Here is a 16680-nt window from a genome sequence, read left to right on the forward strand (position 1 = left end):
CTCCTATAATTTCTAAATGTCTTTGTAAGAATCAAACTCGCTACCCTTCATTATAAAAGCCAAAACTCTACTGACAAAGCAAAAAGTTGGTAGGTGTGCTAGTTGGAGCATGGCAGTATGGCAGTATGCAATACACTCTATATTACACGAAACACACTAAACAGAGCGGGGAATGTATATATGTATGTATTCTATCTACATTTTTATTAGGCTTCTAATTATAACCCTCTATTCACTGTACAGGCTTCATATTATGGTTATAACCCTAAGAATTTCAAGTAACTTTGTTTTTCCAGTTTCTATCAGAGTACATGTAGGTACTTAGGAAATTTATTCAGTAATGTTTTATAAATGTATTAGAATCTTTTTTACAAGAACTTGATCTTTAGGTAGTTGTGTCAAACAGCATTAAATCTACATTCAGTATATATTTCCTTGTATGTTTGCATTGGAAATATGCGATGTTCAATTTCCTATGAATACACTTAGCTAATTCATGTGCCATGAGCACAAATATAAACGTAACCTGGTCACCATGTGTTTTGAGTATAATTATTATTGTAAGATTAAATAAAACGTTCAACCTTACATAACCTATTTGATATGTGCTAATGGAAAATAATCGTTAAATCAAATCTATTCATCAATAAAAAAGTTGTTTTCGACAAAATCTCTAGTCACTATACGTTTAGTTGCAGAAGCGAATTAAACACCATGTTAATATGGCTGTTCCAGGTATGTTTCATATCCCTGACTAAGAGCGTATAAAATGGCTTCATAGCTATGATGCACAAATATTTTTACACAAACTGGCATATGAATTTAAATATAAGCATTGAATGCTTATTTTTGGATGTCGTTGGTCCTATAACACACCAAGCGGTCCAGACAAATTATCATACTGCGCGTTAGCGCGGTAATCGTCTGCACCGCTTGGTGTGTTGTAGGACAACGACATCGAAAAATAAGTATTCAATGCATAAGTGACGTTGGCCTGTCTATATTTCCTTGCTGGACATTCAGCCATGGCTCTTTGAAATCAACACAATTTGTCTAGCTTTTTTAAGTTAAGACTACCAACCGCAATCGGTGTTCATTTCGCTTGAAACCAGTATCATTTATAACTTTTTTGACACAAAAAAATAGATAGTTACATCCTACTTAACTCGAAGGCCTTGTTAAACTGGTTCTATCAATTTGATATTTCATTGTTTATAGGGTTCTGGAGACAACAGAACCATTTTAACAAGATATCTAGATTGCTATGCATTATTCAAAACAAGTCAAAAATGACATGGTTTCAAGGAAAATATGCACCAATTGCCAAGCCTACATCACATTGCTGTTTGACACAACTACCCAAAGTCCAAGCTTTTGTTAAAATAGTTCTATTTCTAAACCATTCCTTTAAAATTCTCTTGTAGAATCAAGTAATAATGGTCTGAGGAAGAAAAATAGAAACAGGGACTTCTACGTCTGCATCCATTAGCTTCATTGATTTCCTATTTCCCTTGAAGCTAAGACTATTTTCCCTTCCACAGCCACGGAAAAATGCATATATCTGGATGCGGCATTCATCTGTTTTCTGTCAAAGTCGATAGCTTTTAACTTTCTTTCACTGTTTCACTATCAGACAAGCATACAGAATCTGACAATATTTGAATAGTTGCAACACCAAATAATGTTACTACATGTACTGTTAGATACAGCTGCGATTTCACTTCTGACTGAGATTTTGGAAGGAGCTTATTCTCTCATGGAAAACTATAGTATATCAAACTTTAAGTGATGTCAGTGCTGGAACTACTGAGTTCTAAAACTATACCACTCTTTAGTAGGCTACTATTCAAGTATCAGCTCTGTTTATAAATCTAAAACTAGTTATTTCTTTCATAAAAGATGTCGGAGTTTGAAGCACTGTTGTGTACTAGCATTAATGTAGCACTAACTTTGTCCAATAATGTCTCCATGCTGCAACATAATGCTTATCATGTGATATAATTATCAAACAACAAATGGATCACATACATAGCCGACAACATGGAGGCAAAAAATCCATATCAAGAGATGACATGAGTCAGTGTTAAGGGCAGGCAATGTTTTTTGTAAATCAGCCGGTCCAATCAAAGAAAAAAGGAAAACATTTCCAGTATTTTTTGCAATTTGTGTATCCAAATGACCAATTAACTGATTAGACATCTTTCTACTTGTGTGACCATCTAAACATCTGTATCTGTTTGTTTGAATAAATTCAAACACTTGACTCCAATGGGGACACTGCTGTCAATAACTATGCAATCCAGAATGGCAAAGAAAATGGAAATTAGGGGCTGGGGGGGGGGGGGGGGGGAGTTGAGTTTAGAAAGTTTGATCCAGTCTGCTTGCTAGATTTCCTTCACTAGTGCCTTCTCTACTGAACAGGTCTCTGATCTGAATGCATAGCACACCCTGTCACATTAGAATGGCTGAATGGCTGAAGTATTTAAATCACAATATTCTTCAAAAGTTGCTCCGTATTTTAAGAGCCCAAAAATTAGGCAGAAACTGGGTTTGTCGTAACAAGCATGTCGTTTTTTGTGTTCATTCAAGTTGATTAAATTTCGGGCAATTCAATAAAGACACTATTATAATTAAATAAGTAATAAAATTGATATATCTTATCTCCATAAGCTTTGCTTGGTGAGGATATTTGGCATTGCATTTACTTTTCTTGGAAATTTCAACAGCACTTCAATATCTACTTGGCATCATGGGATTGAAGATCTCTGTACATTTTGAGATCTTGGCAAAAGCAAACACTGCAGCCCCAACATTCTTCGAATCGTTCATTATGATAAATAAATCTGCTTTTCACAGCTTCCTTGTTCTGAATCCGTCATTAAAGGATTCACAACATTGAATGAAATAGATCAAGAACCATGTTTAAAATAAAATTATTAAATTCAAGAATTGACAAATCTATGATCTATCAAAAACAGTGAGGAAAAAAATTAAATCAATTCTGTTGTTGTTCAACTATAATATTTCTTAAAGTGTTTGAAACCATTTCTGTTTAATATTACACATGCCAAATACAACATATCGAGATATGGAGAGAAGATATAACTGCATTTATCCCAAGCCTTCCCGGTCTGTGCTTTTGTGTAATGTGTGCTGTGCAGTGAACATGGACATTCCAACCTAAATTATAATATTCATAACTCATGAGAACGGATGTACGCAAGACTAAAAATAAGTATATTTGAACAAACAATATTAGGATGCATGATCAATGTTATTTGGTGTCTTATATTTCGTAAGAATTATTTAGTCAAATCTTTTATCAACTGCCTGGCAAATGGAATATCACATTTTTATACGCTCCCTCGAGGCGAGCTTTTCCGCCTTTAATTTTCTGTCTCCTTGGTCAAATATTTCCTATATCTATGATCACCTTGAAGAAAATTAGTATCCCCAGTAACAATACGATACAAGTATAAGCATATAGTCATAGCTTTCAACCCAACAACTTTAAAAGGGTTGCTTTAATCCGCGCTACGAAAATGGCTGACCTGAATTTTTTTGGTCAACGTGTGCTATACTCACCTCTTAAAATGTTCTGCTACTGCATCTTCTGGAGTTTTCTCGGGTAAATTCCCAACAAGTAGGTACCTCGTTTCTCGTACCATATCTTGTTATGCTACATAACGTTTGGTGTTATGTATTAGAACGCAATAAATATCACAAATTCAATCATTGCAAATACACAGTTGCCATATCCTCTATACAATGTAGTAAAAATTCATGGCCTATCGTGACGTCACATGCACACGTGACCTTCGACCCTTTACCATGCAGTCACATGGTACACCATATTAACATCAACCAGGGGCGCTCTCCAAACCTTTTATTTAGTAACTAACTGGTTTGTTCAAGTGACACACGTATGTACTGTAGACACGCCATAAGCTAGCACAACATATTTTATTAGCAAAAACGCCACCATTATACTCGTAATAGCCTCAGCTGCTATCAACACATTCACGGTAACTGTAGTACTGCCCTTTTGCAGGGCAAAGTGACATAATTTCGTAAAAAAAAATTACGTAACGTTAATTGTTTCATTTACGTCTTTAATCATATACCTACTAAAATTTCAGCAAAGTATATAAATTTGCCCTGCAAGAGAACAGTACCTCAGTTATCGTGAAGGGGTTTAACTTATACTATAGTACCGATATCTATACATATACATGTAGATAACGATACAGTTTCAGAGGTATATAGACCTAAATAGATTACAGTATCGCGAAAGAATGTCGCAAATTGATTTGTTGGTCAAAAACGGGAGAATAATCGATCCTGCAAATGGAGTGGACACTGTTGCTGACATAGCTGTGAATGATGGAATGATAATATCGATTGGCAATAATATACAGTTACAGGCAAAAGAGACATTTGATGCAACCGGTTGCTTGGTAACGCCAGGTCTGATCGATTGTCATGTTCACTGCTACCAATATTCTACACCATTAGGGATTAACCCCGATGAACAGTGCCTTTCCCGTGGTGTTACAACCATCGTAGATGGCGGGAGTGCAGGTAGGACTAAAACAAAATGGTCGCCTTTATTGTGTACAGTCACAATTTATCGCACAAAGAAATGTAAGCTGCGATAGATAGCAAATAAAATAAGACACAAACAACACATTAAACAAAAACGGTATTCAAACAAATCCAGCAAATCAATTCTATTGCATACGGGTTTTAAATAGACAGATAGGAGTTCGCCTTAGCTGGCCAAGTGTAGTGTGCCAGCACATCGGTTAAACCGCCGACAGCCTGACTCATCAGTGTACACACACTACACTTACACACACAATACATCTGTGTTGTGTTCAATCCAAGGAAGTTGGTATGTGGCAAATAGCTCAAGCCCTTGAACAGTTGAAAAAGTGACACGTAGCTGCGGGTTATATTTTTCTTCGCGTTACACTAAGAGGACTTTAATAATCTCTTTTGTTCCTGCCCACAAGCCTGTGCGATATATACTTACCATTGAATTAATTATGACAATAACATTTTATCCCCGGAGTACCTCATTCTTTTTAAAATGAAATACAGAGGGATTTTGGATCACACCACAAAGGGTTCAATTTAATCTTTTATTGCGATGTAAATAAATGTTGGCAACATGGTTAAAATTAATAGCTCTCTATATATAGGTCCTATGCTTGCAAGGACATCAACCAAACCAGCGCCCCAGGACTTCGTGAGCGCTGTTGATGTAGCCATCAATCAATATCGAAGCCCCTTTTTGTTTTTCTATTATGATTAAGAAACATGTTCCAGCATATAACACGAAACTCCATTTACAGATAGGGATAAAATTTCTGAAAGTAATCCCATCGAAAACAACTTGAGCGGTACGTAACAAAGGGCCATTTCAAACGTACATCCATTTCCGTGGTATATTCATCTTAACTCTATAAAAATTGTTTGACATATCCAACATGATATTTGTAACACGTCTATGTATATTGTACATGTAGATCTTTTCTTTCCAATATGGCTGTGGACTAGTTCAGTCACGTCTGTGCGGGAAGGAAAAAAACCAAGATGGCGCCTGAAAGCTCGTTGTACATGTTATAAAACGACCTCATGCATGTCGACGTCCAAGGCCCCGTCTTTAAAGGACAATTCCGTTGTTTTAAGTAAATTATCAACAAGCTCTTCAATTTTCCAATAGATCTTCTAAGGTGTATGCATATTTATTTGCTTCTACTGCAGACTTAATTATACCAATATATTTGTCTAGACATCACAGGGGCCAAATGAGGGGAAATTGAACAAACTGAGCAAACATCTGCGTTTGTTATTGAACAATTTACGAAAAGGCGACTTAATATTCTCAGTTCGATACTTATTAATTATGCAATTTACTAATGCATATTTAACAATAAAACAATAAAATAAAAAACTATATAGAATATGAAACCTATGAAGGAAAAAGGCCCATGGGCCACACTGCCCACCGGAACTTCCACACGGCTTTTTTTCCCACACATTTCAACTGCTTTTTACACAAAGATAAGGAATTCTAACCATCTACAATGAATATGTTTAAGTCCCATAATAGTTGAGATATCTGATTTTTCTTTCAATATGCTCTGCTTTGCTCGCCTGGCACGAAAGCCTTATCTATTCCTAACCCATGTCCTGCTTTTGTTTATGTTGAGGTTTCCAAGGGGGTAATTTCAACTTCGTATCCAGAATCACACGATGTATGTTTTTAAAATTACACAATTATTGTAGGTGCTATGATCTATTATGCTTGAAGACAATAAAATTGATGCTAATTCAAGTGCGATTTATCAAAGGGGATTATCGATTTGTCTGGCTTTTGAGCTAAGACTATGCAATCGGTGCACATTTCGCTTGAAACCGCGTCATTGACGCAAGAAATGGATCGGTACGTCCTCCTGAAAGTCCAAGGTCTTGTTAGAATGGTTTTAAATACCAGTTCAAGACAAACGAATGGAACACATAAATATTGGAGATGAAGAAATTATTACGACAATGTTTATAGCATACAAATACCTTGCTAACCCCTTGTCATTTCAGGGCGACAAAATTGTATTGGCCTTAATAGAGTGTTTTGGCGTATTGTCGTGTGATATTGCAAGGAAACACGTAAACTAAAAGCATAAGAATTACAGATTGTCTTCCTGAAAACGCACCGCCAATGAGTATGCCTGGAGCAAAGCTGTACAACAGATGGCACCTAGATGGAATGAACGTGACACGTTCTCCGACTCCGAGGGAAAAAAAACCCGGGAGGCGGGGGGGGGGGGGGTCCGGAAGCCCAACGAACATCAGGAGATGCACGGTGGGAAATAACAAAGCATGGTGGACGGTTTTTGAGAGGTAGAGGCTCATGCATGTTACTGTACGTGGTGCCAACTTTTGTACAGCTTTGCTCCAGCCATTCTTTACAAGTAGTTGTGGATTAGAGATCTTGTTTGGCCAGTGTATCCCAGTTCATAATATTTTAATCAAGTTTTATATCAATTTCTTTCTCAGTTGTCATCCAGAGCTCTGTTCAGTATAACAATAACAATGTGACGTTTGTGTCGAAAATTCTTAACTTACTGATTTTGGGTCCAAAATGTTAAGCTTATAGTTTTGGGTAGAAAATTCTTAGCTTACTGTGTCTAGTGTACTGGGTTGATTTTTACAGGTTACTCAGAGATGCTGCTGCATTTCTAGCAAGATTTATACTGCCCTCTGTTTATTGCTACTTAAACCTGTACTTCTGGACTTGTCTGTAGATACAAACAGGTTGTGGTAAAATGCGAACGGAAGAAAACGATGGACACACTGGAAGTGTGTGTCCACTTTGGAAGACTTTGGTTGTGCTTACAAACGGCACTGATATCCAGCAATGAGAGCAACATCCAAAAAAGAACCAGCAGGTTAAACTATGTTGGAAAATCTAAAACTAATGTAAACGGACAAAAAACCATGAAGATCGAGAAAAATGTCGTTCCACTAGATAAGAAAAATACATGTCTGCATTTCAAATCAGTGAAATTGTACAATTATATAGAAGTTGTTATATAATCCAGAAAAATATTCGTAAGTAGTCGTGATTCAGTCTTGAATATATATACTAGAACACACTGGCAAAAAATCTGTTGGCAATTAGATGCCAAGTTAGAACAGTGTGACAGGGGCGTAACCTTTTGTTAATAATGTTTGGTGATTGGGGTATGTGTAAAAAGTCGTAAAAATATTCGCGTTCGGTGAAAATCAGTAGTCACATACAATGTATTTTATTCCCAGACCCCTTTCAAAAGTATATATATGCTAATACACGTTTTCTATTTTATAAGGCTCCTCAACGTTTGAAGGTTTGCGGAAGTATGTTGCTGATCACAGTAAAACTCGAGTCCTGGCGTTCCTTCACATTGCCCAGCATGGTCTGGCAGCATCGGGTTGCACCTCGGGAGGTACGTACCGTGCTACCAGCATGGATGCTCATATACGCTATATGTATAGCACCTCCTCTTTTTTAAAAGGACTTGGACACGAATTTAGATCAAAGTTTTCTTTTTCTCTTTTTCATGTTTAATATGTTTTACTTGCTCATTTTGGATGATTGACCAAAATTTGAACGTTATAAGACAAGTTATAAGAGATATACAGAGGTAAGAAATCATTGTTATGTAAACAAAACTCGAGTCTTATATTTGTTAACAAATTATTTAAAGTATGTAATAACCATTTCTTTGACCAAATGAGTCATGGCAAACAAGGTTAACTGATTCATTGTGTTCATAGATAATATGATAAACAGAAAAGCAACAATTGATTGAAACTTATACCAATAAAACACATGTAAACCATAACAAAGCTCGATCTTTGTTTACAAAACAAAGATTTTCAAATTCTGTATCTTCCTTATAACTCGATATTTGACTTTCAACAGTTGACAAAGCATTAAAAGTACCCATATTAACCACTTTAAACATTAAAACTGGGAGAATAAAATCTTGAATTTTAAGCTCAAATCGTGTCAAAGTCCCTTTAAGCACACATTCGAACTAATTTGACAGCAGTTTTGCATTTCATTCCAGATATTAGGAAACGTATTAAATGTCAAACCAATTGCAAATGAATGATTTCTCGGATATTTGCAACATAGCTAAAACAAAATATACCTCTATTGTCTTACTTGTCGTACCATCAGACGTAAAAATTACAAAAAAATTTGACTAAGATTACGTAATGTCAAGGCTGCCTAGGATCAATCTCTTACCAGAGGACTTACTAAGCTCCGCAAGTGTTGGTGAAGCATGCGGAGCTCGCCCCTTGGCGAGAGGTTGGTCTTGAATGTCTATTTTGTGATGCATTTGATGCTAATGGTATACTAGTATCATTGAATTTTAAGATTAGCTCAAATCCTAGCAAATAATACATGTACGTACGCTATATTTTTTTTTAAAAAGTTTTTAAATTTTCACGTTCGCCCGAAGTTGGTTTTCTGCTTGATTTGTCGAAAAGTTGCGACAGGTGCTCAATTACAGAGAAAACAAATACAGTTAATTTTCTAGGAATATATACACATCGTATAAACAGTCAGATCCGAGATCACCCCATTTATTCAATAGTTTGACTAAATCTTTTGTGCCAAACTATTCCATAAAAATGAAACCTATCCAGACACCATACTGAAAAGTACAGGTCATTTTATTTTCTGGTTTTTCATTTTTAAGCCCCCGGCGGAGAACTGGACTCTCTGAATGTAGTGTCAGTTGACGAGTGTTCGAAGTGTGTAGTGGAAAACCGTGACCTGATCGTGGGTATCAAAGTCCGGCTGTCGGATTCTATCGCAAATGATGGGAAAAATGAACACGAAGCTTACAGGCAAGTATCGAACCTGCGACCGGGTTTTCTATTTTTATTTATTTATAGCCAATTTTAAAAATACATGTTTAATAGTATATTGAAAACTGTTTGATGTTTGGAAAAGCGTTACCCCTTCTGTGTATGGATATTTGCACTATATAGCAAAAGTTACTTGTGTGTGAAAGTGTCGTGTTTATTTACGAACGTTATGCGTAATGATGTTCAAAGTTACGCATTTACTTCGCGAAAAGTACGCATTTCTTCAAAGTCTGTTGTATATCTCGAAAGTTACGCGTTTGTTCGAAAAAAGGAATAAATAAATAATTTTATAACTTTCAATGCGATATCAATGGGCTGAAGTTTTAGTTAATGCGTTCTATTTTAACGAAAACAATTGTCTGTCCAAGAATCATGTAATATTTTGATATTTTTGCGCAGTTTAGACTGTAAATAGGTTTACACGGGTTTTGTCGTTAGCTAGTGGTCTGTCGAACGGCTGTTTTCTTCTTAATGAACTGATATTATTTGACTATATTCAAAGCTACAATATTTATTATCGCAAATTATTAAGGTACTTTTAATTTCGTTTCTTTTTACCGTGTCCATCCCAATGTTACTATTTTTAGACAACAAATCGCAATCACGTGACACTCTTACATCCCGCTTCACACAAAGATACGTATAAGTAAGAGCAATTGATCTGTCGCGCAATATCATATACCATAACCTTTCCTCATTATTCCTTATTTTGCATTTAGCCCAGTTAAAAACAATCGTTCAATGTTCCATCTATTTTTATACAAAGATTTGCATGATTGAGGGCCATTGAAATTGTGTCATGATAGTAGGACTTTTCCATTGACACCATTTTTTTTTGCTGTTAGCAAAGAAAATACTTGGGAAAGAATGTATTGTATCCTTATTTTTGACGCTGACCTTTTATATTAATCTGATTTACTATTCCGTATTTTGCTGTTTACTTACTTTTAAAGAAACAGGTCGATGTATTTATACAATCGTTAATTTTTTTTAAGAAATAAATTGAAACAATTTCATTACAGGTTATCATTGTCGTCCGATTGGTCTACAACGTCACGTGGTTAGATACGTTACAGTTACCTTTCGTACGAAATCAGCTGCAGATACTTCGTAATAATCCTAAAATTTGTTAATTATAGTCTAACTATAGATTTGGCAAACTGCTGGAGCTCAGTTGGCTAGCCTATAACAGAACGTTGTCGTGTTTCCGCATAATATGTTATACAAAGATTTATTCCTAGAAAGTTTCGTCGGGGGATGTTTATTGCTCATATACATGTTCATAAATGTAAAATACTAGAATAAGCTCAACCTGGTGAGAAGATGAAGGTTCATTTTATGCTACCTACAATCTGACAAGCTAGGTATTCATGCCGTATGGACATATCTCTAGTCATAATGCCGCTTTCATTTGATGCTGTGATTTAGTTACTAAATCGAACGCTGTGTTCTGTTGCCATCAACAACAGAACCGTTTGGTCTCCTTTTTAATGACAAGATAAGATTGGCGGTGAGATGAGATCGATGAACCACGAGGAAGTGTGAGCGTCTGACGTATCGATCATCAATACACACTGATTGTATCCCCTGGTAAAACATAGCTATCAAACGATAACGGAATACGGACGGAGCCGATCTCGTCTGTCGATATATCATTGTTTGTCTTTTGTAACTTTCCAGCACATTAAGCTCAAATCTCACTATGCCTCGGTGTTTAGCTAACAACAGCTTTACTATATTTGATTCTGCTTTGATTTCCCTTGCCACGTTTTTACGCATTGCAGCTTAGTTTGCCGTCTCTTTTTAATGTGAAAATGCTACGGTTCTGATAAATCGATCGTACAGTTATTTAGCACAATATGGTATCTATGCCGATCGTAAAAACCCTTCTGAGTGAAAAATAATAGATTTTTAGCTCATCTGGAGCAGCGTTGTCTATCATCAGGGGCCGTTAACATTTCATACATCGTACATATTTTCACCGAAGCTTATATAAAATATATTTATATAAAAGACCACGCCCTCTTTGAATTGGAATTAAGAAAATTTGCTGTCATTTGTGTTATGCCCAATATTGTGTAGATTCAAGTAAGTTCAAACCTTGATCCCTGCACCAATGCATGGAACCAAATTGGGGTGCGCACAGAGATCTATTTTTAAAACAATAAAATTGGTGCCGTTGTTTCTTTCCAGATGAGCTATGTTTTTATGGTCGATTTTACCTAGCCAAGTGATCATGGGTAATAATGGTAACAACCTAATGGTTGTAAAGTAAAACTATGTCGAACGCCAGGTTATGAGTTTTCATCACAAGCTTTCGAACATACATCACAAGATTTTTTAATATGAGCATTGTTTTTAATTTTGTTATATAACGTATAGTTGCAATATGTATACCACATGGAATATCGTAATCTTTTTGGATTATAAGACGCCAATAAAATACCTAAGCAGTAGATGCTAGAATATTATACATATACTTCATTTCTGACAATATAGAAAACTATTTTAAGTAAGTTGACATAGAATGCGAAAAAATCCCTGACGTATTGTAAATCTACTTTCATATTTAACGTTACTATTACATGCCAAGACGGTATATTTTCATGAAACTGCAGTTGTAGTTTGCACTGTGCACACACTGCATATTTCCTTAAGAAGTCGAAATTCTACCGATTTGGTATTTTAAAAATGACAAATATAAATGGAAGACATTTTAAGTAAATGGGGCCTCTAAGTCTTTATTTAGGGCACATTCATGCTTATGATTGCATTCAATATATAGTATATAATTGTTGGGATTTGTTTCAGGCGAGCTTTACTGGCGTCCGAGAGAGCTGGCGTACCTCTGATGGTTCATCACACCATGTCAACTGTAAAAACCCAAGTTGGTCCCGGTACTGTATATTTGCACGCTTTCTGTTTCTGTTATTAACTTATTTTTTTTTCTTCCGGCAATTAGTGTCTTTAAAAATGTTGAATACTCTGCCCCAGGTTTCTATTTCCGTCACTTTGTATTGATTTTCTTTAATGAATAAGCATATCTGAAGAAGGAAGAACAATTGAAATCGATATAAGAGAACCCCTCGTAGATTGGTACGTAGATTTGATCCACTTTTTTTACCCGAAGAACAAAAATGGAAACGGATTTCTAATTCTTACGGTTTCATATCATGAGAGATTTCCATTCTGGAATTTTCAGAAATCGAAAGGAGAAGGTTAATACCGGAATTGTTAAGTCAATGTTTGGAAACGAAGTATATATATTTATGAATATTTATATCAATGAAGATAATCGTGATGCATAAATATCTTCGGACAGTATGTATTTACTGAATTGTGACACACTACATGTACTTTTTATATAAAATTAAGTTTCGGATTGTCACATTTCACTGTAAGTTTGCTGAAATTGCATGTAGGCCAATATTGTTCCAGTTATGTTCACAAATAAAATACATGTTATACACAAGCATTCATACTTCAATGAGCTAAAAGATATCACAATATTAGAATGCTGGACCCCGATCAACGTACTATAAGTTAATATTGCCAACACGCACATCAAGAAAATACTGACGAGCAACTACTCAATGTATGAATAAGTGTATCGAGATCTGTCAAATTTATTCATATTTTATGCATGTAATACATGTGTTTGATTAATATAGCTGTATGTTATTCTGGTAAAAATGTCTGTATCTAAAATATTGTTTTTTGGCTCATTTAACACTTTCATACGAGATGAAATGGAGTATGATATCATCATCATTTGCTATTTAATGAACTGATTAAGGTAAGATTGAGGAAGACAAATTAAAAAAAAAACATTAATGCGTTTTGTTATTTAAAGGTTTTGAGTTGATAAATATACAGGATAAAAAAGGAGTAAATATACTAAACTCATGATTGCAATAAAAAACAAAATACAAAAAAAAGAACAACAACAAACAAACATAACAACAAAATGATAAATGCTACAAGCATTATACTTTACAATATTTGCTAGTAATATTTAAATTTTGCTGGTTGGATATACACAGTTTTATTCAATGTTATTCCCGTTGTTTCCAGATGATTCCACAGAATTAGGATGTCCGCGAGACCTCAGACCGGGAGACCTGTACACCCACACGTTCCACCCCTACCGCTCGTGTATCGTGGACGAGGAGACCCTGGCCATCTACCCAGATGTCATCCGGGCCAAGGAAAGGGGGGTCCTGTTTGACGTGGGCCACGGGCAGGGCTCCTTTGGGTGGACAGTGGCGGAGATCTGCGCGCGCTCCAACTTCTACCCCGACACGATCAGCACAGACCTACACACGGGCAACCACCGGGGACCTGTGTACGATCTGCCGACCGTGATGTCCAAATTCTTACACCTAGGTCTGTTGATTGACTAGAACCAAGATTACAGTGAACACTTATATTATACATGCATTTTAATTAAAACTGGGTATTTTTCAGGGGAAACAGCTTTATCCCACTCATATCTTGCAGCGTATGATAAACCTATAGGATATAACGAATTACGTTTACAACAATTTTTGCAAAATCGTTCGTTTCTGGCAATTTGCTCTAAACTTGTTTTACTCTAATTATTGAATAAAACTTGTCCCGTGCATGGAAGCATCATCTATATACGTAGTGTCGCAAATGAATTAGAGTTATTCCTCTTTGCCAAGTCTTGAAGAGATACAGCTAAAGTCGAACTATCTTCAACCACGCCGTTCATTCTACAGGTATGCCACTTTCGGATGTCATCAGAGCCGTGACGTCAACGCCAGCAAAGGCAATAGGACTGGGTAACGTGATTGGCAGTCTGACCCATGGGAAAGAGGCGGACATCACTGTTCTTAAAATTCATGATGGACAGTTTCCAATGGAAGACTCTCAATCCCAGGTATCTAGAACTATTTTAACAAGTGCTTGGACTTTGGGTAGTTGTGTCTAACAACAATGTGACGTAGGCCGGTCTATTTCATTGCTGGCCACTAAGCCATGGCTCTTTGAAATCAACCAGATTTGTCTGGCTTTTGAGCTATGACTACGCAATCGGTGCATATTTCGCTTGAAACTGCGTCATTTTTAACTTGTTTTGACGCAAGAAATAGATAGCTACGTCCTACTTAAAGTCCAAGGTGTTGTTAAAATGGTTCTAAAACTAAGCGATAATTGTAGTCATCATTCATATGGCTCTTTGAAATCAAAAAGATCTGTCTGGATTTTGAGCAAAGAATACGCAATTTGTGTATATTTCACTTGAAACCCGCGTCATTTTTGTAGATTGGTTTACCGAGATGTAATACTAACAAAGCGCAAGAAATGTTTTAACTATTAATGCAAGCAAAAGATAGTTACATCCTAACGACAGTCCAAGGTCTTGTTAATTAAATTAAAATGATTCCAATACGATTTTGATATTGTCGGAGAGGATCATTTTTTCATGTTGTGGGCCCTTTTATACCCTTTTTTTTGCACGTAAAGTACATGTACAAACTTAATGACGATTTTTAAAAATTACGTTGTAATCAAAGGATAGTTAGAATTAGAAAATATTCTTTGAGACCCAGTCTCTTCTTATGAAAATCGCGAAATCATTTTTTTCGCGATTTTTAAAAAGTTGGTTGGTTTGTTTTGAATATTTTTTTATTAAGAGTTGATGTTGATTGATGGGACTTGTTAGTTTTTTCTTAAAAAATTTATGAGTGGCTGGTGGTTTTTTGACAGTAATAATACATGCATTTACGAAATGACATAGGAGTGTTTCAGATGGCAAAACAGGTCTATTTAATATGACCTCGCGTATCTTGTAAGTTGATGAGATAATGAAATTGTAAATCGTCATTATGATATCATTTTAGGTTCGAGTTTTGGAAAAGCTTTTAAAACCAGTTACCGTGTGGAGAGCCGGAGTTGCGTACCCTATTACTGAACCTAACCCCTTCCCTAATCGACAGGCCATGAACATAAACAGCCGAGAGTGGGACAACATCCGGGTCAGAGACGACGTCAGACCTCGCATACAGTGAAAAGGACCGGAAATGATTTATCTATGTTACATGTATGAAGGTCTTCCGGTTTTTTCTTTTGCTCGCTTTTTACCGGTATACTCAATAAAAGAAAGGCGTTTTTTTAAAGAAGCTAAAAATATACCCACCTGTTCGCGCATATAACATATTTGCAATACATAAAAACAACATCAAAACCTGAATGGAGATTATTGGAATACTAGAACATACTGATATGTGAAAAGGACAGAACAGAACTACCTCAACTTCTAACGAATGTCCTCAAATTCTAACCTTGTGGTGAACTACTGCATTTTTCTACTGATTCCCGATGCACGGTTTGTAAAGTGGAGCCTTCGTCATCAGGACACTTTATTTTCAGGCAAATCGTCCGAATATCTCAAATTTTTTTTGTGATAAATTAAACGGCTTAAAATTAAGTCAGCCTCAAATCTGAGGTTTGTCCTCAATTTTATGCACTTTTCTTTAAAGAATTTGAGTTGAAGAATGAGTTGAGGGATTTGAAATTTTTTGTGAAGGTGGAGCCAGGTAATATTCCTAAGCGTATATGAGCTAGATCTGAATTTCAAACTTGAAGGCATGACGCTTCTAGAAATGGATGGCACCAGTGATAATTGGGAGATGTTGATTGTTTAATGTTGATTGTAACTTAAGTTTCCAGAGGAGTGAGCAGTTTTGCGATTTAACTTTTTCCTTTAAGTTGATACTGACAAAAACTGTACTTCTAATAATAATTCAGTCATACAAAATTTAACCATTTTGTCTTCCCTGGCCCTAAAATACAACTAGAGCATTTATTTTTTAGTTGGCATGACAAGTACTAGTAGCTTTTCCGTTACTCAGATGTCACTGTATACATATAAAGAAAAAAAAATGAAATGGAATGAACTATGTATTCGGATATTTTTTTTTAAATTATAGAGATATCAGGCAGTTTCTTGCATGTATATGTACAACTTTACATATTAGTCGTGACTACACATATTACTGATAATAGCTTTACTCTGTATTGGAAAATTAAATGCTTGAAAATCATTGTTTTGTGTGACTTTTTGTTGCCCGCTACCATGAACCCATTTAAAGCCTTGTCTTTATTCCCTCCCAGTGACACACATACATTTGTTCTCTGCACTGATTGATACTATCCGGGTTAATATGACTGAGGCGGAGGATAAAACACCGCGTAAACCCAGTGCAAACTTGAGAGGGATACCTGTCA

At 35.9% G+C, this 16680-nt stretch overlaps 2 protein-coding genes across 3 annotated transcripts in view; one reads left to right on the top strand and one right to left on the bottom strand.

The window, feature by feature from the left end:
* Nucleotides 1-3805, bottom strand: part of LOC128188122 (msx2-interacting protein-like) — a 37036-nt gene extending 33231 nt beyond the window's left edge. The window contains exon 1 of the mRNA XM_052858970.1: nt 3586-3805. Within this exon, the coding sequence (XP_052714930.1) occupies nt 3586-3668 (83 nt within the window). The 5' untranslated portion in view covers nt 3669-3805. The remainder of the gene's footprint in view (nt 1-3585) is intronic.
* Nucleotides 3806-3929: 124 nt separating this feature from the next.
* On the top strand, nt 3930-16496 carry LOC128188125 (deacetylase Oant_2987-like). 2 transcript variants are annotated; one of them, XM_052858977.1, is made up of 7 exons: nt 3930-4581; nt 7875-7991; nt 9258-9408; nt 12241-12326; nt 13504-13815; nt 14172-14332; nt 15294-16496. In XM_052858977.1, the coding sequence occupies exons 1-7, from the start codon at nt 4296-4298 to the stop codon at nt 15459-15461; spliced, it is 1281 nt and encodes a 426-aa protein (XP_052714937.1). In that variant the 5' UTR covers nt 3930-4295; the 3' UTR covers nt 15462-16496. The 2 variants fall into 2 exon arrangements, with proteins under 2 accessions (XP_052714937.1, XP_052714939.1); XM_052858979.1 differs by having other exon boundaries at nt 13516-13815.
* The last annotated feature ends 184 nt before the right edge of the window (nt 16497-16680 follow it).

This window comes from Crassostrea angulata, chromosome 6 (assembly GCF_025612915.1).
Source record: "Crassostrea angulata isolate pt1a10 chromosome 6, ASM2561291v2, whole genome shotgun sequence".
Taxonomy (NCBI): Eukaryota; Metazoa; Mollusca; class Bivalvia; order Ostreida; family Ostreidae; genus Magallana; species Magallana angulata.

What these genes read in the sequence shown, in the direction of transcription:
- LOC128188125 (XM_052858977.1), top strand. Translation starts at nt 4,296, where the DNA reads ATGTCGCAAATTGATTTGTTGGTCAAAAACGGGAGAATAATCGATCCT. An exon ending in ATCGGGTTGCACCTCGGGAG is followed by an intron (nt 7,992 to 9,257) that starts GTACGTACCGTG and finishes TTCATTTTTAAG; the next exon opens with CCCCCGGCGGAGAACTGGAC. An exon ending in TGGAAGACTCTCAATCCCAG is followed by an intron (nt 14,333 to 15,293) that starts GTATCTAGAACT and finishes ATATCATTTTAG; the next exon opens with GTTCGAGTTTTGGAAAAGCT.